The sequence below is a fragment of the Rhamphochromis longiceps genome, linkage group LG23 (assembly GCF_057381845.1).
Source record: "Rhamphochromis longiceps isolate RC_006_pf linkage group LG23, R_longiceps_female_GT1.1, whole genome shotgun sequence".
NCBI lineage: Eukaryota > Metazoa > Chordata > Actinopteri > Cichliformes > Cichlidae > Rhamphochromis > Rhamphochromis longiceps.
Window position 1 is genome coordinate 21,626,249 of NC_140578.1, and position 25,913 is coordinate 21,652,161.

The 25,913-nt window shown below is 44.1% G+C and overlaps 1 protein-coding gene across 1 annotated transcript; it reads right to left on the minus strand.

The window, feature by feature from the left end:
* Positions 1-1,299: 1,299 nt before the first annotated feature.
* Positions 1,300-25,913, minus strand: LOC146641872 (desmoglein-2.1-like). The gene is made up of 11 exons (XM_085398543.1): positions 25,794-25,913; positions 25,180-25,326; positions 23,658-23,799; positions 14,808-14,971; positions 14,317-14,451; positions 12,753-12,938; positions 12,299-12,576; positions 12,067-12,209; positions 11,740-11,961; positions 8,669-8,905; positions 1,300-2,171 (listed from the first exon to the last, which is right to left on the minus strand). The coding sequence occupies exons 1-11, from the start codon at positions 25,896-25,898 to the stop codon at positions 1,987-1,989; spliced, it is 1,944 nt and encodes a 647-aa protein (XP_085254669.1). The 5' UTR covers positions 25,899-25,913; the 3' UTR covers positions 1,300-1,986.

The following is a 25,913-nucleotide window of genomic DNA, read 5'->3' on the forward strand; positions in this document are numbered from 1 at the left end:
TCTGAACAAGGCATACTGACTATCCTTTAGTATTTTCAGTGAAACTGCAGGGATACCGATGGCTGGTGCTTTAACCAACTGTTGAGTGTTCTATACCTCCAGCTGGACAAAGCAGTGCATTTGCTGCATGGCAGTGCTGTAGATGACAGGCTTCTACTCCTTTACCAGGAGCATGTGGCCTAATTTGCCTATCTTGAATTCACAGTGGTCATCCCTTCCCTCATGGTTATGGGGAAGGGATGACCTTAGCTGCTTTACTGCAGCTAAGGTCTGATCATTGATAGAGGCATTACTATACTGTTTTGTGCACAGGAAAATGGAAGGCAGAGGATTAAATGGAAAAGCAAGCTTTAACTGTGTGGTCGCGAATTTTGAAGCCATCCTGATAACCTTCTCCTACCAACGATGTGGAGATCCAACCTCTTTAGATCCAATTAAAATCAAGACACTGAAAAAGATGCTCTGGACAAGAGTAGAATTCTTGGAACAGAGTTTAATACACTGAATCATATGAACAGCAGGAAAAATACATACAGACATTTAGCAAGAGAATTACATAGCAGAAAGCAAGCAAAGCAAAACCCTGGGGTATACAGCCTTAAGCACAGACAACAGAGCAACACAGAGACGGACAGAGAGTAACAGCAGAGGGGAAAAAAGTGCTGGGGGTGTCCTCTGGTCCTCTAATATACAGGGACCAGTATCCCCGCCCCCTGCTGCTGAGTAACTTTTCCACCCGTCCAAACACAGCTGCAGGGGTCAGATAGCTGCCATGGTCTTGGCCAAAGGCCAGTCAGGACTCTAACTACCCCTTGCTCTGGCTTATCACAATAAGTCATGACACGGTCAAACATCGCACATTAATCCTAATTATTAAATCTTACACAGCAAGTGGCACAATCTTATAATATATAATCTTATAACTACATAGGTTACATGCTTAAGACACTTCAGTGTAGTTCAAAGTGTGTGTGTGTGTGTGTGTGTGTGTGTGTGTGTGTGTGTGTGTGTGTGTGTGTGTGTGTGTGATTATATCGTATGATATTTTATCATGTGTTCAGGATCTCTGTTACAATGTTACTGTTTTGGTTGTGATGCATGAACGACGTTGAGGGTGTATTAGGGAAGGTTAGTTACGGGAGAGTAAATTAATCAGGAGAACTCTCCCCTTACATTAACTGCCCTGTAACTGTACCACCTTAATAAACCTTGGTGAAGTACAATGTCTTGTGTTTAAGACTGTACATGAAAGTTAAAATATATATGTTCAGTGCACATAGATATATAGTGTATATAGTTACATAGTTATACATATCATACAAAAATCCACCACAACTGTCAATAATAAGTTCCAAAAAGTAAATAAGGTAACAGAAGTGCAAAATTATGAAAGGTTTACAGTACTGAAAAGGGAAACACAAGGAGCCAGACAGGTGGAAAGAATCAGGACAATCAGGGTGACACTAAATTAAAAGTTATAATTGGAACTCACCAAGTAAAATAATAAGCAACTGAATATTACCAAAACTAAGACTCATAATCTATAAGAATAATGAAACCATAAAATCAAGGATCCCAAAACACAATGGATAAAAACCAAAACTTTAACAGCATTAAACTTTAAAAATAACTTTTTAAACTGTAAAACAGCAAACCAGAAAAGTTTGTGAACAGGAATCTAGGCTAAAAATATTAAGGAAGAATTCATAACAGGAATCAAACACCAAAACAAGGGGTCATGACAGAATGTACCATTAATTTGCTATTAGAAGGGTTATTTATTTATTTATTTAATGTATTTGTAATTTTATTTATTTATTTATTTGCTTCTGTACAACCCTGCAAGAACCTTGAACTTTGGTCTGAGGTCTTTGAGAAACTAAAGGTAACGGTCTGACTCCAAAAGGCAAAGAGTCAGCAGAGTAACCTGAGTCCTCAATACAATAACTAACAAATTGTCCTTCGCGTATTTCTTTCCATTGGACATCAGTTGAGCCTTTGCCACTCACCTGAGTGTAATACTGTCCCAGAATTCAGACTTTCCGTAGCCACAGCAAGGGTGGTGTATTCTGGGGCTGTTGCTGAAGGATCTTTAAACCTGACCATATTTGCAGGGGACAAATCTCTCAGTGCCTTTTTATAGTGGCAGAAGATCAGAAACAGAAAAAAACCTGGAAAACAAATAAGTTTTAGACAGAGTTTAAGTTTCAAAATGTGGTTTATTGGAGATGCATTATTTCACAGTTTTTAAGACACCCCCCCCCCCCACCCCCCCCAATCTTCCTGCAGGTCCACCACCCGCATGAGACATCATAGGGGTCAGGTGCATTGTGTGTCGAGCCAGGAGAGCAAGCCCTGGCGGACCAATTGCCGGCTACCAAGACTGGCATTTGGGGCATGCAATGGCACCTCTATGGCGGGGAAGGAGCCTGAGTTAGTGAGTTTGAGAGGTACCAGCGAGATATAGTCGGGCCCACCTCAACGCACGGCGTGGGCTCTGGAACCAGTCTCCTGGAGAGGGGCTGGACTCTGTCTCAGTCTAGAGTTGTCCCTGGTAAGAGGTGGCAGGCTGGGGTGGGTATTCTAACATCTACTCAGCTTGCTGCCTGCCTGTTAGGGTTTCTCCCAGTGGATAAAAGGGTTTGTTCCCTGAGCCTTTGGGTCGAGGAACAGGTCCTGTGCTTATGCGCCGAGTGGCAGTTCAGAGTACTCAGCCTTCTTGGATTCCCTGGGTGGGGTGCTGGAGGGTGCTCCGCCTGGGGACTATGTTGTCATATTGGGAGACTTCAATGCTCATGTGGGCAACGGCAGTGAGACCTGGAGGGGCGTGACTGGGAGGAACAGCCTCCCGGATCTGAACCCAAGCAGTGTTTTGTTCTTGAATTTCTGTACAAACCACTGTTTGGCTATAACGAACACCATGTTCGAAAATAAGAGTGTCCATAAGTGCAAATGGCACCAGGATGCTCTAGGCTGCAGGCCGATTTTGTAATCACATCACCAGACCTGCAGGGCTGAGCCGTCAAATGATCACCACCCGGCGGTGAGTTGGATCAGATGGCGGGGGAGAACACTGGACAGATGTGGCGCACCTAAAAGTATAGTGAGGGTGTGCTGGGAACACCTAGCAGAGGCCCCAGTCTGCGAGATCTTCAACGCACACCTCTGGCAGAGCTTCAACAGCATTCTGAGGGAGACTTGGGACATTGAATGCAAATGAACCATGTTCAGCACCTCCATTGCCGAAGCCGCTGCGCTGAGCTACGGCCACAGTGTGGTTGGTGCCTGTCATGGTAGTAACCCCCGAAAGTGATGGTGGACACCAGAGGTGAAGGGATCTACCAAGCTGAAGAAGGAGTCCTGTTGGGCTTGGTTAGCCTGTGGGACTTCTGAGATAGCCGATAAGTACCGACAGGCCAAGCAGAACGCGGCTCGAGCAGTGGCTGAAAAACTTGGGTTTGGAAAGAGTTTGGAGAGGCCAAAGAATTTCAGACTGCCTGGAAATTCTGGCAAACCATCAGGCGACTCAGGAAGGGAAAGCGGTGCTCTACCTGCACTGTGTATAAGGCGGGTGGAGCGCTGCTGACTTCGACTGAAAAAATTGTGGGGCAGGAAGGAATACTTTGAGGACGTCTGGCACTTCTTCCGTGAAGGAAGCAGAGTCTGGGGACAAAGGGGATGACCCGCCTATCTCTGGGGGCGAGGTCACAGAGGCAGTTAAACAACTCCTTGGTGGCAGAGCCCCTGGGGTAGATGAGGTCTGCACTGAGTTGATGAAGGCTCTGGATGTTGTAGGGGTGTCCTGTTTGACATGCCTCTACAATGTTGCATGGAAATCAGGGGTGGTATCTCGGGATTGGCAGACCGGGGTGGTGGTTCTCACCTTTAAGAAAGGGAACCGGAGGGTGTGTTCCAATTATAGGGAGATCACACTCCTCAGCCTCCCTGGGAAAGTCTATGCCAGGGTGCTGGAAAGGAGAGTCCGTCCGTTAATCGAACCTCGGATACAGGAGGAACAATGCAGTTTTCGTCCTGGTCGTGGAACACTGGACCAGCTCTTTACCCTCTCAAGGATACTTGAGGGTGCATGGGAGTTTGCCTTGAAGGTGCATGGGGTCTACATGTGTTTTGTGGACTTGGAGAAGTCATTCGACCGTGTCCCTCGGAGTGGGGGGTGCTCCAGGAGTATGGGGTGTGTGGCCCATTGCTACGGGCCATTTAATCCTTATACAACCGTTGCAAGAGCTTGGTCCGCATAGCAGACAATAAGTCGGACTAGTTCCTGGTGGGTGACGGGCTCTGCCAGGGCTGCTGTTTGTCACCAATTATGTTCATAATTTTTATGGATAGAATTTATAGGCACAGCCAAGTGACGGAAGGCTTTGACTTCGGTGGTTTCAGAATCTCATCTCTGCGTTTTCGCGAATGATGTGGTTCTTTTGGCTTCACCTGGTGATGGCCTCCAGCTCGCACTGGAACGGTTCGCAGCCGAGTGTGAAGCAGTGGGAATGAGAGTTAGCACCTTTAAATCTGAGGCCCTGGTCCTCAGCAGGAAAAGTGCCCACTCTGAGTCGGGGACAAGTTCCTGCCCCAAGTGGAGGAGTTCAAGTATCTTGGGCTACGTTCACACTTAGGGATGGGTACCGTTTATGTCATAAACGGTAGTAACCAGACCGAAAAGCAGCGCACATTTCGGTGCTTTATTTCGGTGCTTTTTTTTCCTGAGCTGTGATACACTTCTAGCCAATCATTTTACGTTTCCCAGGATAGTAGGCGGGGCCAGGTACGTACGTTCAGTTAGAGCAGAGCTACAGATTAAAAATGTCCAAGGCGAAGCGGTCAAAAGTCTGGCTGTACTTCACAGCAAAATATGCAAACTCAGCAGCCTGCAACAAGTGCTTTAAGCTGATACTGTGATACTGTCAAAGGAAGTAACACCTCAAATCCAATGAAACACCTGGCGACGCATAGCGTTTTTTTAAAAGCCGAGAAATGCGCCGTATTTGATAGCTTGCTGCGAGACCTCACACTGTGCACGTTGGGTGGGTTGCCAGTTATCGGACCCGGAGCAACATCCCCCAAAAACCCGAAGAATAGAGTCCTGGCCCCTAGCCCTGCCAGTGTAGCAGAAATGATGATGATGATGATGATGATGATGATGGCAGCAGCAGCCGTTCTTTTCTGCGTGAGTAGCTAAATGTTGTTCGAGTGTAATTTACGTTGAGTAGGCTAACCACGTTATTACATTAATGCATGTAAGGTGAACTAGCAAACATGATCATAGCTACATGCGGCTGTCCTCTTGTTTGATGGCAGATACTCCCTTCACCCTGGCCAAAAAGGCTAAAATGACCAAAGAAAAAGTGGGAAACAGCTGAACATGAGAGGTTTTTGGACAAAGTTTGTGGTTTTTTTTCCATTGTTTAAGAACTGCTTCCAGCCAAGAGTGATACCATATATGCCCCATAGCTGCAGAAAAGGCTAACATTGTTATCTTTTTACAAAAAAAAAACAAAACAGCTGAACATGAGAGGTTTTTGGACAAAGTTTGTGTTCTCCATTCTTTAAGCACCGGTTCGAGCACCGTTTAAGCACCGGCACCATTTCAAAAGTACCGATTTGGCACCGGTATCGGATAAAACCTAAACGATACCCATCCCTATTCACACTGCAGGCGTAAGTGCAGCAAATCCAACTTTTTTGACCCTGTGCGACCCATATCCGATCATGGTATGACAGTGTGAACGGCACAAATCCGATATTTTCAAATCATCCGATCTGGGTCACTTTCGTATGTGGTACTGAATCCGATACATACCTGATGTTTTAGAAAGCGACTGCTGTTTGAACGGTCATGTCGCATTAAATCTGTCTTTTATGTCACTGACATAAAACAGACGCCAATTATCAGTGCCGGAGAAGCGCCCGAGAAGACATCGCAAATGCTTCCTGGCCATCCCGTGTAGATGTTAGTGAAACAGTTGGGAAGACAGCGTTGGAGAAACGTGAAAATTTTATTTGTACTGTATAATCTGCAGATTCTGACAGAAATCAGCAACTATCATTTGAAGCACCGCTCCTCTCTAAAACAGCAATAAGAATAATTATTGGGCCATATGTAAATAACAAAATAACTTTATAACTTAAAGCAAAACTGGGAAACGTAAAGTCCGAAACCAGTCTTTATATTAAGGGCCAACAGTCAAACAATATTTTTTGGTCTGGATCTAAACAGAGCGCGTTGTGTGTGACATCTTCTTTTGCGCATGCGGGCCGCTTTGAGGGTTCACACTAGAGCGCGTTTGCGGTCACATTTTATTTGTAGTGTGAACAAGCAGACAAAAAAATCGGATTTGATCAAAAAAATCGGAATTGAGCATTAAGACCTGCAGTGTGAACGTAGCCTTGGAGTCTTATTCATGAGTGACGGGAGAAGGGACGAATTGGTGCTCCAACTCCAGTGATGCGGACCTGTTTGTTGTTTGTTGTGGTTCTTGTTGAGAACCGGTTCCCACTGTTTCAATTCCTTGGAATTGTTTGCCATTTTTGCAAACGATTCCCTTATCAATTCCAGTCGCCCCGAATGACATCACCACGTTGCGGAGCATCATTTACCTGGCAGGAAACATGGCGCCTTTAAGCGGCTCAAACGCTAAAAAGTTTGGTTATACTTTATGAGAATGGATGACAACAGGGCAACTTGCAATACTTGCAAAGTAGATATTTCATTTAAAGGAGGAAACACTACAAATATGCAAAAGCATTTGCTCACAAAACACACGATAACCTTAAATGAATGTCGTGTTTTTAATTCCGCTCCAGACTCGTGAATCTCAACCCAGCAGCAGCGGTAACGTTTGCACGTCCTCTCCTGTTAATGCGGCAGGTAAATAATCAACTAACAGTGCATATTATGTCTGCCTTATTACAAAACCTGCCATTACTGTGCGCTGCATTTAGGTGACCATGATGAGAAAGACAGAGTCTGGCTGGCGCTCGCTGGCAGTTCTCACTGCAGTCTACCGGTAGCATCTCCTTTCAGGCCAGGATAGACTAATGTCACAGAGCAGTGGCAAACATCTATTTGCCACAGCAGATGCCCTGATTTTCGGTAAGTGAATGTGTTTAATTGTAGGCAGGGACATTACTGCATATTCTTGTGTAATTGCTACAGAATAATTTATGTTATACTTTGTTATTGCTACAGAAGAATATTTATTTTATTATTTTACATTTACAATTTTTTTCCCCGTGGACCCTGTGACACCACATTGCAGAGCCATAGGCTGCATCTCTTAAGATCTCACTGTTGGGTTTGTAAGGCCATGCTACTCCTAAATTTCTATCTTGTTCAAAGAGAAGATATAAAACAAAATTCTAAGCTAATCGACCTTAGTGTTCTCCTTTTTAAAAAAAAGAATCGATAAGAGAATCAATAAAGAACCGAATTGTTAAACAGAATCGAAAATGGAATTGGAATCGTGAAAATCTTATCAATACCCATCCCTACTCAGAATACAGCCGCTTCTCCTCCACATCGAAAGGAGCCAGTTGAGGTGGTTCAGGCATCTGACAGAAGGAATCGATGGATGGATCAATGGGCTTCTTACAACAAGGAAAGGGTGGAACCTAAAAATTTCTTTACCAGTAATTAAGATGTTGTAGAATAAGGAGGGGATGTTTTTCTCATTATCATTTAATATTTTAATATGGCATTATTAGTTCATTAGAAGTATATAACCAGCTTTGCATTAAGCATAAATTGAAGTTTTTGACCTTACATTATTCTTTGCATTACAGTGATGGTGATAACTTTAGTTTGATCTTTTCTTACAGGTACCAGAATAATAACATGATTTTCCATTGCAGATGTAACCATGATCATTCCATACACATTGCAGTTTGTTGCTTATTCTAGAGTTGTGCTTAAGGTAATTAAAGGTTAAAAGCTACAGCCAGCGCGAGTCTGGCTGATCTATGGAGGGCAAAGGCTTTGAGCTTGGAAGGCCGCACGCGCTTACACAGCACTTATAAGATGTTATTCTTGCAGCACTTATAAGATGTTATTCTTGGTGATTTTGTGCTTAGTCATGTTTTAATATGTTTTAAGTAGAAGTAGCTGATCCAGCAATATTCATTTAATATTATATACTTGATTTAGAGCAATACACACTGATGGTCTTAATAAATGAAAGAGTCCTTGTAGCTGCCATGTTGTGTCTTAGCAGGGTACAGACGGTTCCAGGAGACGGGGGCAGTCAGCGTCTGCCCTCGGGAAGGAGACAATGTTATTCTTTGTGTTAAATAAAATTGTCAAGATTGATTGTATTACACCTGTCACTACGCATGAGGGGGCGTTCTAATACCCTGATTTCATAAAACTATGGTGATGTGTTTTTTGAGATGAGATCTGAGACTGTCTGCATACAGTGTCCATCTCCCACGTGTGTGATCATTAAATCATCGTTTGACTCAACCCGACCGGACCAGTGTTGTTATTGTGGGTTTTTCCTCTGGTGTCCATCCCCAATATTTTGAACCTTAACAATGTGCTAACACATTTGGTATTTACTATCAAAAGTGTAGCATCACATTGGTCAGTGGATCTGAGGTTTAACAAAAACTCAATTGTTTCTTTTGTGAAATAGAATAATCATGTAACACTTACACAGCAGTGGCAGCACCACCATTATCCCAATACTTGCAGGTCCTAATTGCACTCTTTTGACTGGCTGATTATTGCCATCCCATTTTCCACACACAACTCCATCCTCACACGTGCATACTCGAACCCAGACTCTCTGTGGTTCTGGGCAGGCCTTTCCCTGCTGATCTTTAATCACCAGTTCCACCTCATAGATACCCGGCCACATGAAGTTTTGAGCCCGCAAGATAGCCGCAGTATCTGTCAGAAACCACACAGAGATGTTACACATGTACAGAATGAATACATATTATTCCTGAAATGACAATCTAACAGATTAAATTAAATAGAATTAAATTAATTTGAAATCAGTTTTATTTACATAACACAGCGTGTTTGAAATTCTACAGCAAAGAGCCTACAGTATTAGAGAGAACGCCAGCAATCGGATGATCGCCTATGAGCAGCACATGGTGATGGTGGGGTGGAAGAAAACACAAAAGTTATCATCCCGCTCGTTGGGGGCACATGGGAAGTGAAAAGAGAGTGTAAGGAAGAAATGCTCATCATGGGAAGACCCCCACCCTTTAACAGCACAACATTAGCAATGGTTCAGGGGGACATGATGTAGTCCTAACTATAAACTTTATCAAAAAGAAAAGTTTGAAGGCTAAAAAGTCTAGAAGATCTCTGCTTCCCCAAGCCAAACAGTTAGGTGGTTAGACAACAGAAAGCTGAAAGTTGTCTCACCATTCTACTTTAAGAAATTCTAGTAACAACAAGTAAACTTGCAGTCTGAGAGTAAAGTCATCTGTTAGGTTAATATGATGCTGTTAGGTGATAGGGTCTAAATAGACCCTATCACCTAATAGCGAAATATTCAAGACCTATGTGAGAAAGATTTGAAAAAAAAATCTGGATTTAACAGGGAGCTGATGAAAAGAAGCTAATACAGGAGAAACATTATCTCTCTTTCCAATATTGCTAGTGTTCTTACTGCAGTTTTTCACTGACTGAAGGCTTTTCAGCAAGCTTTTAGACCAACCTGATAATAAGGAATTATTATCTGAGCAAGCAAGGTAAACAGTGCTTACCAAGTGAAATCTAAAAACAGACACCAACTAACACCAGCCAAAGTAAAGATAATCTCTCCTTATATATCAATAGGCATTCTTTGTGATAAAGCTTCTATCATCATTCTATCATCAGCAGGAGGATAGCTAATCAGGGCTAAGTTACTCTGGCCCACATCAGCTACATGGATTTCTTCTTTTTTTTGCAACTATTTTCAACAGGACTCTAAGGTAGAGAATGCTACGCATACAATTTGCAGGTCATTGAGCAAAATGGGGATTTGAGAAGGCACATGTACTGTAGTTCATGATAGGAAATATGTCACTCTGTAAAATAGTGTACGCTTAACAAGACCAACTAGTGGGACACCATTGTGCATTAAATCAGAACAGGACAAAACACAAAGAGGAAGTGCAGAATACCACAACTTTTTGGTAGTCCACTGGAGATCGACAAGTTTACTGGTAGTATAACCTCTTATTTGTAAAATAAAAAAAACTGAAGTAAATTTGCTTTACAAAATGTGGAAAACAGAAATATAAGTTGATAAACTAAATTCCAACATATCATGCATTTATACTGAACAAAAATATAAACGCAACACTTTTGTTTTTGCTCCCATTCCCCATGGGATGGACGTAGAGACCTAAAATTCATTCCAGATACACAATATAACCATCCCTCCCAAACAGTGGTCACAAATCAGTCCAAATGTGTGGTAGTGGGCACATCTGCTATATTGAGATAATCCATCCCACCTCACAGGTGTGCCACATCAGGATGCTGATCTGACATCATGAGTAGTGCACAGGTGTACCTCAGACTGCCCACAACAAAAGGCCACCCTGGAATGTGCAGTTTTTTGCACTATTGGGGGTCTGGGGACCCAGAACCGGTCAGTATCTGGTGTGACCACCATTTGCCTCATGCAGTGCAACACATCGTCGCATGGAGTCTATCAGATTGTCAATTGTGGCCTGTGGAATGTTGGTCCACTCCACTTCAATGGCTGTGCGAGGTTGTTGGATATTCGTGGGAACTGGTACACGCTGTCGTATACGCCGGTCAAGCACATCCCGAACATGCTCAATGGGTGACATGTCCGGTGAGTATGCTGGCCATGCAAGAACTGGGACATTCTCAGCTGCCATCTGCCCTGAACAATGTGAACCATGATTCATCCGTGAAGCGCACACCTCTCCAACGTGCCAGACGCCATCGAATGTGAGCATTTGCCCACACAAGTCTGTTACGGCGACGAGCTGGAGTCAGGTCAAGACCCCGATGAGGACGACGGGCATGCAGTTGAGCGTCCCTGAGACTGTTTCTGACAGTTTGTGCAGAAATTGTTTGGTTGTGCAAACCAATTGTTCCAGCAGCTGTCTGGGTGGCTGGTCTCAGACGATCTTGGAGGTGAACCTGCTGGATGTGGAGGTCCTGGGCTGGTGTGGTTACACGAGGTCTGCGGTTGTGAGGCCGGTTGGATGTGCTGCCATATTCTCTGAAACGCCTGTGGAGACGGCTTATGGTTGAGAAATGAACATTCAATGCACGGGCGACAGATCTGGTTGACATTCCTGCTGTCAGCATGCCAATTGCACGCTCCCTCATTGCTTGTGGCATCTGTGGCATTTTGCTGTGAGACAAAACTGCACATTCCAGGGTGGCCTTTTGTTGTGGGCAGTCTGAGGTACACCTGTGCACTACTCATGATGTCAGATCAGCATCCTGATGTGGCACACCTGTGAGGTGGGATGGATTATCTCAATATAGCAGATGTGCCCACTACCACACATTTGGACTGATTTGTGACCACTGTTTGGGAGGGATGGTTATATTGTGTATCTGGAATGAATTTTAGGTCTCTACGTCCATCCCATGGGGAATGGGAGCAAAAACAAAAGTGTTGCGTTTATATTTTTGTTCAGTGTATGTATATATTTATTATATTTTTCTATTGTATTTATTCTATTGTATATTTAACTAGATACATTTGAAATGATTGGAAGTAATTTCCTCACCATTTAGATTCTCCATGTGCCATTTCCCTTTAGTATTTTCTGGGATAATCTCAAACTTAAAAGGAGGTCCATTAGGATATGCATCCTCATTGTTAGCATTCACAATAACAGAATTCTCAGTGGTGCACATAGTCTTGATGTCACTGGTCACGATAGGGCAGTGGTCATTAAAATTTTCCAACTGGATGGCTATGGTACCAGTAGCTGTTTTAGCAGGTGTTTCTGTGATGTAAAAACAGAAATAATAATATATAATTCATCACTTTTTTTTTCTTTTTTTTGGTTTTTCCTTTCTTCAGAGGGAGGCTAATGGCATTCATTCTGTACCTTTTGTAATGCAGAGTACTTTGGCAAAATATGTCCCATTGACCAGGTATGGAGACTCCCTGTCAGGTATCCTGTTGAGTTTGATCTCAGCTGTCTCTGGGTCAATAGTCAACCAGTTATCTGGGTCTGAGCCTTTGGCATACCTACATCAGAGATAGGCCACAAACCAGTTATTATTGTACTTAGGAAGAGAAGATAACATGTAATTCTTGTTTCATGTGTATGCACTGACCTGACATTCTCAGCCAGTTCTCCAGTATCTTGATCTATTGCAGGATTGCTAGCAACAACATCTGTAATGTTGAAGGAGGTGTCTTTCTTGGAGATGGCTATAGCTTTGACTTTGGGATCAAAATGTGGCCCCTCAGGCTGGTTCTTTACATTGATTTTGATGGGATAGATTTTATATTCTCCCCCCCATTGCCAAAATGATCCTCCAGAAAAAGGTGGGGCCTTGTTCCTTACAGTTAACCCCAATACAAAGTTCTTCACATTCTCATAATCCACAGGCTGTGAAATGGCAGACATAAAGAATAAAACTGAAATAGTGGATCGTGTAAATAAAAGTATGTCATGTATTATGAGTGTATATGTCCTCATGTAAGGGGCATCCTGCCAGCATTTAATAAATGCATCTCACAATAGACTGCATAACATAAATTTCTTTGAAATTTTGTCTGCTGTACCTTATCAAGCATTAAGATGCCCTTGTTGGTGTTGGGGTCTGTTTTAATGCTGAAATACCCGCCTTCATTGCCTCTGACAATATTAAAGACAGCTTTCCAGTTGTCTGTGGCCTTCAGATCTAGGTCCTCTGCTTGGATCCTCATCACCTCCACACCTTGTATGTTCCCCTCAATGCTTCCTTCATACTGCAGTGGAACACTTAAAAGTTATTTCAACATTTTTTATGACACTTAATGTGTTATTTCCTGAAATCATCTAAAAAGGCCTTTGGAAGCATATTCTAACACATTGAACACAAAGTATTCAATTCAATTCAATTTTATTTATATAGCGCCAAATCACAACATAAGTCGCCTCAAGGCGCTTCATAGATACAGAGAAAAACCCAACAATCATATGACCCCCTATGAGCAAGCACTTTGGCAACAGTGGGAAGGAAAAACTCCCTTTTAACAGGAAGAAGCTTCCAGCAGAACCAGGCTCAGGGAGGGGCGGCCATCTGCTGCGACCGGTTGGGGTGAGAGAAGGAAGACAGGATAAAAGACATGCTGTGGAAGAGAGACAGAGGTTAATAACAGATATGATTCAATGCAGAGAGGTCTGTTAATACATAGTGAGTGAGAAAGGTGACTAGAAAGGAAAAACTCAGTGCATCATGGGAATCCCCCGGCAGCCTATGTCTATTGCAGCATAACTAAGGGAGGATTCAGGGTCACCTGGTCCAGCCCTAACTATATGCTTTAGCAAAAAGGAAAGTTTCAAGCCTAATCTTAAAAGTAGAGATAGTGTCTGTCTCCCGAATCCAAACTGGAAGCTGGTTCCACAGAAGAGGGGCCTGAAAACTGAAGGCTCTCCCTCCCATTCTACTTTTAAATACTCTAGGAACAACAAGTAGGCCTGCAGAGCGAGAGCGAAGTGCTCTAATAGGGTGATATGGTACTACAAGGTCATTAAGATAAGATGGGGCCTGATTATTTAAGACCTTGTATGTGAGGAGCAGGATTTTGAATTCAATTCTGGATTTAACAGGAAGCCAATGAAGGGAAGCCAAAACAGGAGAAAGATGCTCTCTCTTTCTAGTCCCTGTCAGGACTCTTGCTGCAGCATCTTGGATTAGCTGAAGGCTTTTCAGGGAGTTTTTCGGACATCCTGATAATAATGAATTACAGTAGTCCAGCCTGGAAATAATAAATGCATGAACTAGTTTTTCAGCGTCACTCTGAGACAGGATATTTTTAACTTTAGAGATGTTGTGCCAATGGAAGAAAGCAGTCTTACATATTTGTTTAATATGTGCGTTGAAGGACATGTCCTGGTCAAAAATGACTCCAAGGTTCCTCACAGCATTACTGGAGGCCAAGGTAATGCCAGCCAGAGTAAGAATCTGGTTAGATACCATATTTCTAAGCTTTTCAGGGCAGAGTACAATAACCTCAGTTTTATCTGAATTAAGAAGCAGAAAGTTAGCGGCCATCCAGGTCTTTATGTCTTTAAGACATTCCTGCAGTTTAACTCATTGGTGTATATCATGTTAATATAGAGGACTGTGAGGAAGAGAAGTACCTGCTCTTTTTCAAGAGTGGGAAGGTTGTTGTTCACATCACGGATGTTTATAGTAACATTGCCTGTTCCAGTGTTTCCTTCTGGTAAACCTTTTAGGTCTTGGCCTCTTACAGTCAGAATGTACTGACCACATTTCTGAAATCAGAAGATTGTATGCTGTATATTACAAGACCATAAGAGCAACTGAAGAAATGTGTGGGCTGTCCAAAGTTAGACTCTCAGACAAATTTGTAAAAGGGACACATTGGGGTGAATTCACTGTTATGGTTGTGGTTTGCTGATCAAAAGGTTAAGCATTAACGTTACAGTCCCATATACTGCTGCAGTTAAGCTCATTGTCTATCATCAACAGAGTTGCATATTATTGCTGACCCTGCACATTAACTTGAGTGGCTTGTGATACTTAATTTAGTTTTAGTTAGCTAGTTACTTTTGCTCTAACACCTTGTTGAATGAAAGAGATGCATTACATTTTTTTAATCTAATCATACCTCTCTCTCCAGAAGAGGCTTTTTAACAAAGATGGAACCATCATCTCTGTTAATGTAAAACATATCGTCAGGTGGATTCTGATTAATGATGGTGTAGGAAATCACAGAACGTAAAGACCATGGTTCATCAGCATCAGTTGCTGTTACTTTCATCACAAAACTACCTGAAAAACAGCATGAAATGAAACAGTCATAAAACCTAAAACAAGCAAAAAGAATGGCATTAAATGGCATTGTTTGTTTTCTTGTGATGTAAAACAATGACTTACTTTCCACTAGAGCTTTAACTTGTAAAAGTTTAAGTCATCTGTAACACTATTTACTCAATATACTGGCAAAACTTTTAGAGGCTTTTATAGATTCTTACAAATATAAACTTAACTATATAAGAATTCAGACACATTTGTTAACTACAGACTGCATTTAACCTTACATGATAACTCAATGTTTTTTATGCTATCACCTTTAGCAGGTCATTGTAAAAATTTGATCACCCTGCAAATACAAAGCCACAATGCTTTGTAACGTTGGGTTGTGTTGTGTGGTTGAGAAGAGGCGGCAAAACACCTAGCAGGCTAGGCGGAAGGATACACACCCACACTGGTATCAGTAATCCACGGTGGTTCTTTAATACGCATTCTTCAGCAACCGTATAAAAGCCCGGCTGAACGGCTGCGGCTCAACAACAAAATGCCCAGCGTTCATACAACCCAAGCGTTGCAAACAAAACAAAAAAAAGGGTCTCAAAAAGAAAACATAAGTCCGTCCCTCGTTAAGCACGAGCGTGAAGGCACGTGTCCTCATAATCACAGAGAGAGAAAACGAGAGAGCAGTGGCACACACTGATGACACCATCAACCCTCGACTTGGGTGTCTTAAAGGGACACCACACCATAACGGCTGTTACATATTCCCCCCCGGTTAAACAAAGGCTGTCCCCAGCCGAACACAGCAAAGGTACAGTTCAAACTTAACCAGCCTCCATACATGGTCAGCAGGATAAGACGTCAAAACCAAAATAGGGGAATGTACAGTCCAAAATTGACAAACTGGCATACATGACAGTGTCCCACATGGTGAATGCCCATTCAAATAAATGTCAAAGAAAGAAAATAAGCTTAGGACAGCCAGGACAATGACAGAATGAAATTCCCTCTTATTGTTACATTGCGTTTCCACCGTTTTCCCAAAAATTACAACAGTAAGCATGAACATATCACCACAACATGAAAACAGTGCCAACATGAATCGTAGAAAACTCAAACAACGGTCCTGTGACAACAGCAGACCACATGAAACACATCAGAAAGCAAACAAGGTCACTTTATGTTAAATCTGTCAGTATGAAAAGGGTTGGTCCACCTATTGACCGACCAGTCAGCGGTGACCCTAGGAACTCGTCTTGGTCTGAGGTCATAAGAACCTCTAACAGCACACCCATCGGCAGCAGGAGGTGAACTGTTAACCTCTGTCTCCAGAGCAACGTCAGCAGTCTCTTGGAAAGAGTTCTGGTCCACGACAAGCGGGGCAGCGTCAGCACAGTCAAAGCCAGTCTCAGCAGGGGCGTTGCTAAAGACCGTGGGAGTTGCGTCAACCGCGTCACAGTCAATGCGGCCCGGGACTGAAAGAGCAGGAGGCAAACTGCTGTCCGGGACACTGAGATCCAAAGCTGCTGTAGCATTTAGCTTCGCACGCTGGCTAGACAAAGCCGAGTCCCAGGTATGGAATGGTTGCATGTTCGCAACATGAAAAACTCCCACTCTCTCCCCAGTGTCCACTGTGGTGAGAGAGTAATTCACATCCGACATCCTCTTGGAGATGCGGTAGGGACCCGTGTAAAGCGGGGCCAACTTAGCAGAAAAGTTGGACGATGCGTCTGATTTTGGGTGTGACTTTACCCTGACGAGGTCCCCAACTTCATAAGAAACCGTGCGACGTCTCAGATCATAGTAGCGCTTTTGCCTTTCATGACTCTCTCCGAGCACCACGCGAGCATGTTCATGAGCATCCCGAAGCGAAGCTCTCAGGTTATCTGAGTGGGGCGTTTCCGGGTCGCTCAGTCCCTCCCAGGAGGGTTGAGTGACAAGGTCCAAGGGCGTGTCCAACTCTCGCCCATACAGCATCATGGACGGGCTCAAGCCTGTGCTCTCATGAGGCGCAGTGCGCAGTGCAAAACAGATCTGGGGAAGATACTTGTCCCAAGAGGTGTGTTTATCCCCAACATAGGCTCGAATGGCCGTTTTCAAAGTGCGATTTACACGCTCAGTTGCATTCGTTTGAGGATGGTATGCAGTTGTTAGTCTGTGTTCAGTCCCAAGAGTCAACAAAACATGCTCAAAGAGGTCACTGACGAAAGGCGTTCCCCTATCAGAAATAAGGTGGGAGGGAGAACCATGTCGGGCAAAAATGTCAGTAATGAACTTGTTCGCAGCAACTTGAGCAGTGGCTTCTCTCACAGCACTCACCTCGACCCATTTTGAGAAATAGTCCACAAAAACAAGGATATAAGCATTCCCCCTTTGTGTGCGGGGCAGTGGGCCAACATAGTCCACCCCTGCGTACTCCAATGGTCTTTGTGGCTGGATAGGGACCATAAGGCCTCCTGTTTTTCTTTGACTCGGCTTAGTGGTTTGACACGAACAACATGAGACCACATACTTTTTCACGTCAGAGTTCATGTGTGGCCAGAAGAATCTGAGACGCAAGCGTGCCAGCGTTTTTGCAATGCCCAGGTGTCCAGCTGTGGGATGATCGTGGTAATATTTGAGCAGATAACCACGGAGGGCAGTAGGAGCAAACAGTTTAAGCTGCTTGAGTGGGTGGAGACCACACTTTGTCTTTGGGTCGAGGAAATAGAGGAGACTGTCATGGACAACGTACTGTTCCAGATCTTGATTATTCTCCCCCGTTTGTTGGTCAGTTTCCAGTTGATTGAGCAACGGGCCTGTGACTGGGTCCTCAAGCTGCAGCTGACGAACATGCGGGCGGTCCGAAACAATCACAGAAGGTAGAGCACGAAGGTCCATGCTCCCAATCACGGCATAGGGAGGGAGAAGATCAATGGGGGCATCCACATCTGGTAGAGGATTACGGGAAAGGGCATCGGGCACCTTATTACGTTCTCCAGGTTTGTGGATGATGCTGAAGTCAAAGTCTTGAAGGCGCAGAGACCACCGAGCAAGCCTGCCAGAGGGATTCGGTCGAGACATCAACCACTTGAGGCTGCTGTGGTCGGTGTAAATGGTTACGTGCAAGCCTTCGACATAGGGTCGGAAATGTTCCAAGGCCCAGATCACGGCCAGACACTCCTTCTCTGGAGTTGAGTAGGGCTTTTCCGATTTGTGCATAGCCCGGCTAGCAAATGCTACAGCAACGTCTTTGTCATCCTCATCTTTTTGCATTAATGCTGCCCCAAGACCAGCATCGCATGCATCAGTGTGAATGAAGAATGGACGCGAAAAATCTGGGAACCTGAGGACCGGCGCTGAGGTTATTGAATGTTTCAGAAAGTCCACAGCTGCCTGGCACTTGTCATCCCAGTGAAACTGCACGTCCTTTTTAGTGAGGGCGAAGAGTGGCTCTGCATGGTGGGCATAGTCCTGCACAAAGCGGCGATAGTAGCCAGTCAGGCCAAGGAACTGTCGCACCTGCTTTGTTGTGGTCGGCACTCTGAAGTCAGTCACAGCTCTCACCTTGTCAGGGTCAGGATGAATGCCAGCCGGCGTAACCCGATAACCAAGGAAGGTGAGTTCTGAAAGGCAGAATTGGCATTTGCTCAGCTTTAAAGAGAGGCCAGCAGACTGAAGCCTACCAAGGACCTCTTTTAAGTCAAGCAGGTGTTGCTCAAAGGTCGGTGATGCGACAACAATGTCATCTAGATACACCGCGCAGGACTTATAAATCAGGCCAGCTAGAACATTGTTCATAAGCCGCTGAAAAGTCGCAGGGGCGTTACACAGGCCGAAAGGAAGGACTCTGAACTGAAACAGGCCACAGTGCGTGATAAAAGCAGTCTTTGGTTTAGCTTCTTCAGCAATGGGGACCTGCCAGTAACCTCGAGCAAGGTCTAGTGTTGTGAGAAATTTCCCTCTCGACAGAAAGTCAAGTGATTCATCCACCCGCGGGAGTGGGTAAGAATCCTTCACGGTCAGCTGATTCAGACCACGGAAGTCAACACAGAACCGTGGTTCGTGGGGGGGTTTGTTCACAATGACCACGGGGGCTGCCCATGGTCCTGATGCAGGTTCGATGATGTTATCCTGTAGCATTTTTTTCACTTGCTCTTCTATGATTTGCTTTTTAGCTGGTGAGGTGCGGTATGGTGGCAAGTTAACAGGCTTTGCATCCCCAGTTACGATGACATGTTCTGCCAGAGAAGTGCGACCAAGGTGGCCATCAAACAGGTCACCAAAACTATTTAACAACTCCAACAGTTCTTCCCGTTCCTCAGAATCCAAGTTAGCTTCTCCAGCCTTATCATGGAGCTGCGGGGTGTTCTGCAGGGTCATAGTTCCACACTCAAGATCAGCTTCCACAAAGCCATTTTCACAGAGTTCATCAAGACATGGGGGATTATCATCCATAATTACAGTTCTTGTTGGGACATGTATTGTCAGTGAAGTGCGAGTCATGAAGTCCATCCCAAGAACAAAGGGGGATGACAGGTCCTGCACTATCAGAAACCGCTGATAGACTCGCTTGCCCATAAATCCAATGGTCAGCCAGGTTATTCCTAATGGACTGCAGTTGGTGCCATTGGCCAGTCTTATTGGAGGAGAATCCCCCGAATTCTCTAATGACTGGTTTCGGTGTCTCTCAGATAATAGGTCTGCATTTACTGCTGAAAGAGATGCCCCTGTATCTAGTGTGGCATCCAGAGCCGCCCCATTAAAGTTCACTTTAACTCTGAGAGGGGTGTTCCACGATGCTTGCGAAGTTCCATCTTCAACGTGATTGAGCACTGGTGGCACACTTTGATTTGACAAAGACGATGAGGGCTGAGTTATTGGTTGGGGGGAGGGTTGCCCCTGTGAAACACTCTCCCCCCCCTGAAGTTTCCCGGCCTCCTGCCCGTTGCTCTCGTCTCCCTGACCCCGCCAGTTTCATCTGGATCCGCAGGCTGAGTTACTGGATGTTGGTCAGGAGACAGCGTTTGGGGAAGCTCCGGAGCCATCCTGGGAGAGTGTCGAGCTCCCTGAAAATCAGTGGAACAGTTAGGGCACGTACGAGAGGTAACACCAGGCATGGCACATTTGAAACAGCGGGGTCCTCCCTCAGTTCTGTTTTTCGGCTGAGCTCGGGAGGGCCGTGAAAGGTTAGTGCCAAGAACAGAATGCAGCTCGTGGGCACGCAGCACTAGATCAATTACTGACTTTACAGGCGTTCCGTACAGTGCTACTCTGTACTTCTCCACTGCGTGGTTACAGATGAGCTCAATTTGCTCCAGTTCAGATGGTGGGTTCCTCAGTCTCCTAAATTCACTGAGCATGTGGGCAACAAACGTTGGCAGAGGTTCTTCGGGGTGCTGGAAACAGTCCAGGATGCCTCTCAAAATCTGCTCCTGGTTGTCAGCAGGCAAGAAGACGGTTCTGAAAAGTTCACAAAACTTAGCCCATGTAGATACGTGAGGAATGAGCACATTAGACCACTTTCTTGGTTCCTTAGCTAGGAAGTGTGGCAGCTCTCTGAGGATTTGGGCGTCTGTTAGGTCTAAGGAGGTTTTATAAGCAGCAACAGACTGCAGCCATTCTTCTGGGTGAAGGCTGCCATCATTAGCGAACACCTTGGGCTCCAATTTGGCTTGGTGCAATGCCGCAGCAAGGACTCTGGTTGTATTAATTAGCTCCAGTGAATCTGAGTGGGATTGGGACAAGGCTCTGGCGGGCTGCGTGGGGCCAGGTGTTGAGATAGATTGTTGCGTTTCCCTGATTGGCAGGCCTGGCACATATGGGGTAGAGGAGGCCTGAGGAAAAGGGTGAGTAATCTGGGCAGCTGGCACTTTTGGGACTGGTCGTTTTTGTTGAGTCCACTGCTCCAGAATATTCCTCTGGAGGTCCAAAGAGTCATGAAGACACTGCTGAAGCATATCAACCTCTGCTTGCAGACTTTGCACTTTATGCCCAAGGTCAGCAGTACTATGTCTGGCAGTAAGTCGGTTGGGGTGTAACATAAAGTCTATATCATCACACATGTCATTCAAGTCAGGATGAGTAGCCATAATACACACTTATCAAAGACCCAAATCTATACAAGGTAGCAGTTAAGCAGAAATCAACTTCAGTTCTGGTCACACAAAAGTATATGAAACATGTGAATTCTGAAGTTTAGCTACACATGTCTTATCTGACTTTGAAACGTGGAGGTGGAAGGAGCAAACACCCTGGATCAAAAGCATTTAGGTGTAAAATAGATCCAAACTTACGAGTAACTGAGTATGAGCAACACCTTTTCAAGTCAGATGCACTTAAAACAGCATTTCAATAAGGACAGTTAAGCCAGTGAGAATCAATAGCAAATCAGTTTGAAATATAGACAGCGTTCTTTTTTTTTTTTAAATACACTCACTACATCAGTTCGGCGATTTTCCAGAGGACACCAGACTTGTCCAGTCCTGACGCGGTATAGAGGTTTGTCCCGTGGAAAAGTTCCCACTTGCAGAGACCGTACGAACGAAGCAAAGTCTGCAGCGTGAGCTCAGCTGGCGAGGAAGAAAAAAAAAATCCGGTGCGCTTTACTCCGCTTACATGTACGTCAGAAACTATGAAGAAACGGCATCCATCTCGCGTCCAAGTAGCGTGAATCCACGTTAATCCAAAAATGTCGCAGTAAAGGCGTTCGGCAGATGACGATAATACATCCCGAAAACAGCGCTGCGGCGGCTTCACTCGTTGCCGTAGAAACACACTTCCGTGATCCGGCGAATCGGACGTCCGCGTCGAGGCCAGCCTGGTCTGTCTCCGCGAAGTATGGCAGGCTACTACTAGCTCTACTTTGCCGCTATGTACCTTTCAGTGTATCAATCATCCGCTGCTCGAAGATACTGCATACTGAGGTCCAAGAGAAGATGTTCGGGCGCCATTTTGTAACGTTGGGTTGTGTTGTGTGGTTGAGAAGAGGCGGCAAAACACCTAGCAGGCTAGGCGGAAGGATACACACCCACACTGGTATCAGTAATCCACGGTGGTTCTTTAATACGCATTCTTCAGCAACCGTATAAAAGCCCGGCTGAACGGCTGCGGCTCAACAACAAAATGCCCAGCGTTCATACAACCCAAGCGCTGCAAACAAAACAAAAAAAAGGGTCTCGAAAAGAAAACATAAGTCCGTCCCTCGTTAAGCACGAGCGTGAAGGCACGTGTCCTCATAATCACAGATGTCGTGTCCAAATTCATGGGCTACATTCTCCCGAGGACCCGGCCTTCGCGGTCTACGTGGGCCGGGTCCTCAGAAGATCGGGTAGGCCGGAAGTAAACGGCCGTGAAATTGGACGGTCTAGCCTTCTGATTAGCGTCACCGCTGTCTCGGTGGAGTTTAATAAACTCAGCCGTCTGCTCCTTGCTGTCTAAAATATAACAGGACACTGGAGTAAACTCTCGGCCATCTCACACTTCTGTTTAATCAGTTTTCTGTTTGACGTTTAGTCAGCTGTGTAAAAACCAAGGAGGAACCCACCCGGGGGATTAATAAAGTTTTATTTTATCTAATCTAATAACTTTAATCTCAGCCAAACCGATTTACTCACGAACAAACAAAACACTGAAAAAAAGCCCAACAATAACATTTTTAGGTTGTCTAAGTGACTTATATATTACGTTTGTCACGGCCGGGCGGGTTACACACAGTAATTCGGCGTGCCCGTGTGGCGTGTTGGCTAGACCCAAGCGCGGCGAAGGCTAGCGGTGGGTTTGGAGCAGGCACGCAGTTATTCTAGTAACGATCAGTGCACGAAGCGTGGCTTCGGAACGGTCGTTACCGACAGAGAGCGAGCGGAGCCGGGAAGAGAAAAAGGATTGAAGGGATAATCACTCACGGTTGCTGAATCAGGCGGAGACTGACGTCGGCAGAGTTTCGGAGCTCCTGACACGAAGAGAATGATGTCTGGCGTCTCTCTTTTAACCCCGGCCCCGTGATCAGCTGATCACAGCTGATCACCGGCTGACAACGTTTAACCCGAGCAGCGAAAGTCCGCGGTGATCTGAAAATGATGTGCCGGGAGTTGTGCCATTCTCGGCCGCATCAGTAACCCTCGAGCTCCCGGCTAGCTATCGAGCTGGTGGGTAGCAGACGTCTCCGAAAACGTCGAAGCACTTTAGCAAAGATGCGATATCTTGATAAACCGAGCAGATATTTGATGTTTACACAGCTACTTTCTCGCCTGAAAATATGTTAAAAGTTTATTTTGTGACCCAGAAAGATTAATAAGAGTAATTTTAAAACTTAGTAGCGGCCGCCATTAGCCGGAAACTGGAGCTTGGCTGGGCCGCGCTATGAATTCTGGGATATGGTGGGCCACGAAGGACACACCCGACCCATCCTTCAAATTCGGAAAAAGGAGCACGCATTTGTCGGCTGCATTCGGAGGGGTCTACGAATTTGGACAGCCTTCGGCGCGTCGCTGTGACGTAATCGGTCTACAAATGCGGCCTCAGGAGAATGCAGCCCATGAATTTGGACACGACAAGAGAGAGAAAACGAGAGAGCAGTGGCACACACTGATGACACCATCAACCCTCGACTTGGGTGTCTTAAAGGGACACCACACCATAACGGCTGTTACAGCTTTCTTTAATTCATTAAGAAATCATGTAGTATTACATCTCCATACATTTATTTGGGATTTATATCACTGACCTTCGGGACTGAGCTCATCAACTTCACCAGGCTTTATTTGCCCAAACACTGGAGCATTGTCATTCTCATCTGCAATCCGGTAACGGTACCAATCCCTTTCTTCTGCAATTGTGCCATTAGCGAACTTAATTACAAGCGTTAGCTGAAACGTGGAAGAAAACAACTTAAACTATCTTGTCTTTCTCATCTATCCTATCATAACCTAAAACAAAAAAGTGTCTGTAGTAGGGGTTTCTACCACCAGCGAAACTGCAGTTTATATCCAGTGTTGGGTGTAATGCGCTACTAAGTAACGCGTTACTGTAATTAAATTACTTTTCCACTGAAAAAGTAGAGTAACTAATTACTGTTCATTTTAAGGTATTTTAATTACAGTTACTTACAATGTACTTGCGTTACATTGTAAAATAATTAAACTCGCTGAATATCATTATTTAATTTCAATAATTTATCTTCTAAACGTAGAAGTAAACTCTGCCGCTTTAACATTGCTGTAGTGCAGCTGCACGTCATTTCGCGCCAGTTTGCTGCATAGTCGTATTCTAAAGTGGAAGATGTCGGACTCGGCTGAAGCGTGTGGCTGTTTTATGAAATGGACATATTCCCGTCTCTTCACTTTTCTGAAACAAGCAGACAAGAACATTACAGTAATATGTAAGCTATGTCCTGGGGAGAAAAAACTATCGGCCGCTGTTAATAGCATGAGTAATCTACTGAAGCGCCTGACATGAGAGCATAGACGAACACTTCTGAGTGATCCTTGTTCATCATCCATGGATAACACCGCGGCAACTCCTGCTAAGCAGGCAAAACTTGATTTTACTTCAGCAGCACAGAAAGCGTCTGAAGGTGAGCTTAAAAAAATGATTGCAGGCTACATTGTGGAAGAGATGCTACCGCTGCGTACTGTAGAGTCACCGTCTTTAAAAAAATTATTTATTATTTAAAGAGTTTAGTTTCTATTGTTTGTCCACTCAAGGTTTATAGGGATTTTAAGAAGCATTTAGTTAAATTACTTATTTAATAATTAAGTTACTTCTCTGACACAGTAATTAGATAAGTATTTTAAATACAATATTGACTAAGTAATTAGTAATTAATTACTTTTTTAAAGTAACTTACCCAACACTGTTTATATCCATGTCTTTTCAGACTCATAGAACAAATGTAGTGTATGTAGACTTTGAAGGAGCTGCTTTGGTGAGCATCAAATATTAGTGAAACCAACTATGAGACTAAATGTGAGATATGGTCATATATGAGACACATGAGACAAGTTATGGAGTGGATCAATGGTCAGTTAAAAAATTGCAGAATATTGTGATGGCATAGTGAACTTTACCTTTTAACATTTCAATATAACTTGACCCTATCCTGTTTTTTTTTTTTATCGTGTCATCAGAATAAAAACAATGTATTGAATGTAATACATATTTAGGATTTCACACATTTAACACATGAAGGAAAAAGTGTTAAATCTTATGAATGCAATAACAAGGTACAATAGAAGAGAATCACTAACATAATAATAGGGGATGAATTCCCTGTCGAGAACTTGGGTCAAACGGATGTCTCCAGTATGAGGGTCGCTCACAAACACATTGAAGGGGTACTTGTCTGCCCCAACACCTGTCAGGGAGTATGTAACATTTTCATATTCTGAGTAAACCTGAAACACACAGAATAGCACATAGATAAATGCTTCAGGGTTGGTAGACCACCATCTATTTGTCCATCTAATGGCTATTAAACATTATTTGTTTTTGAAAATCAAAAAGTTAGTACAGTCAATCAGTTCATGGCAGCTAACTAGAAAAAAAAAGAAAAGAAAAAATGGCACACCACATTTTCCAATTATTATTGCAGTTTCACAAATCTCACCTATGGCCAGCTGAGCTCTGAAACCTGACACAAAGAAGGCACTTGTTGATACAAGGAACTGAAATGACCGTCCCCTATAGGGTATCTAGACTCTCTCTTAGATATAGAGCGAGGAGCTCGGTCATTTAGGAAGGGCGCAGAGAAGAAGAAGAACTTCAAAATGACTTTTTTCATATATAGTACAATATGGTAATTACTTACTACAATGAGCTGCTTAGTTAGTCAAAAAATTAAAGTTGGGAAACAGTAACTTACTTTGTCAATGTAGTCTAAATTAGTGTAATCTCTATTTTCCATCAGGATCTGAGGGAAAATGCACATTCTTCGCTTTTTAAGTGACCTGTCTTCAGAGTTGGCCATCAGCACAGCGACAGC

Bases quoted from the DNA above. Each gene is read 5' to 3' on its own strand.
- LOC146641872 (XM_085398543.1), bottom strand. From the start codon at position 25,898: ATGGCCAACTCTGAAGACAGGTCACTTAAAAAGCGAAGAATGTGCATT. The intron at 11,962-12,066 runs GTACAGAATGAA...TTTACATCACAG, and splicing joins AGTACTCTGCATTACAAAAG to AAACACCTGCTAAAACAGCT. The intron at 2,172-8,668 runs GTAAGTGTTACA...TTTGTTTTCCAG, and splicing joins GGTGGTGCTGCCACTGCTGT to GTTTTTTTCTGTTTCTGATC.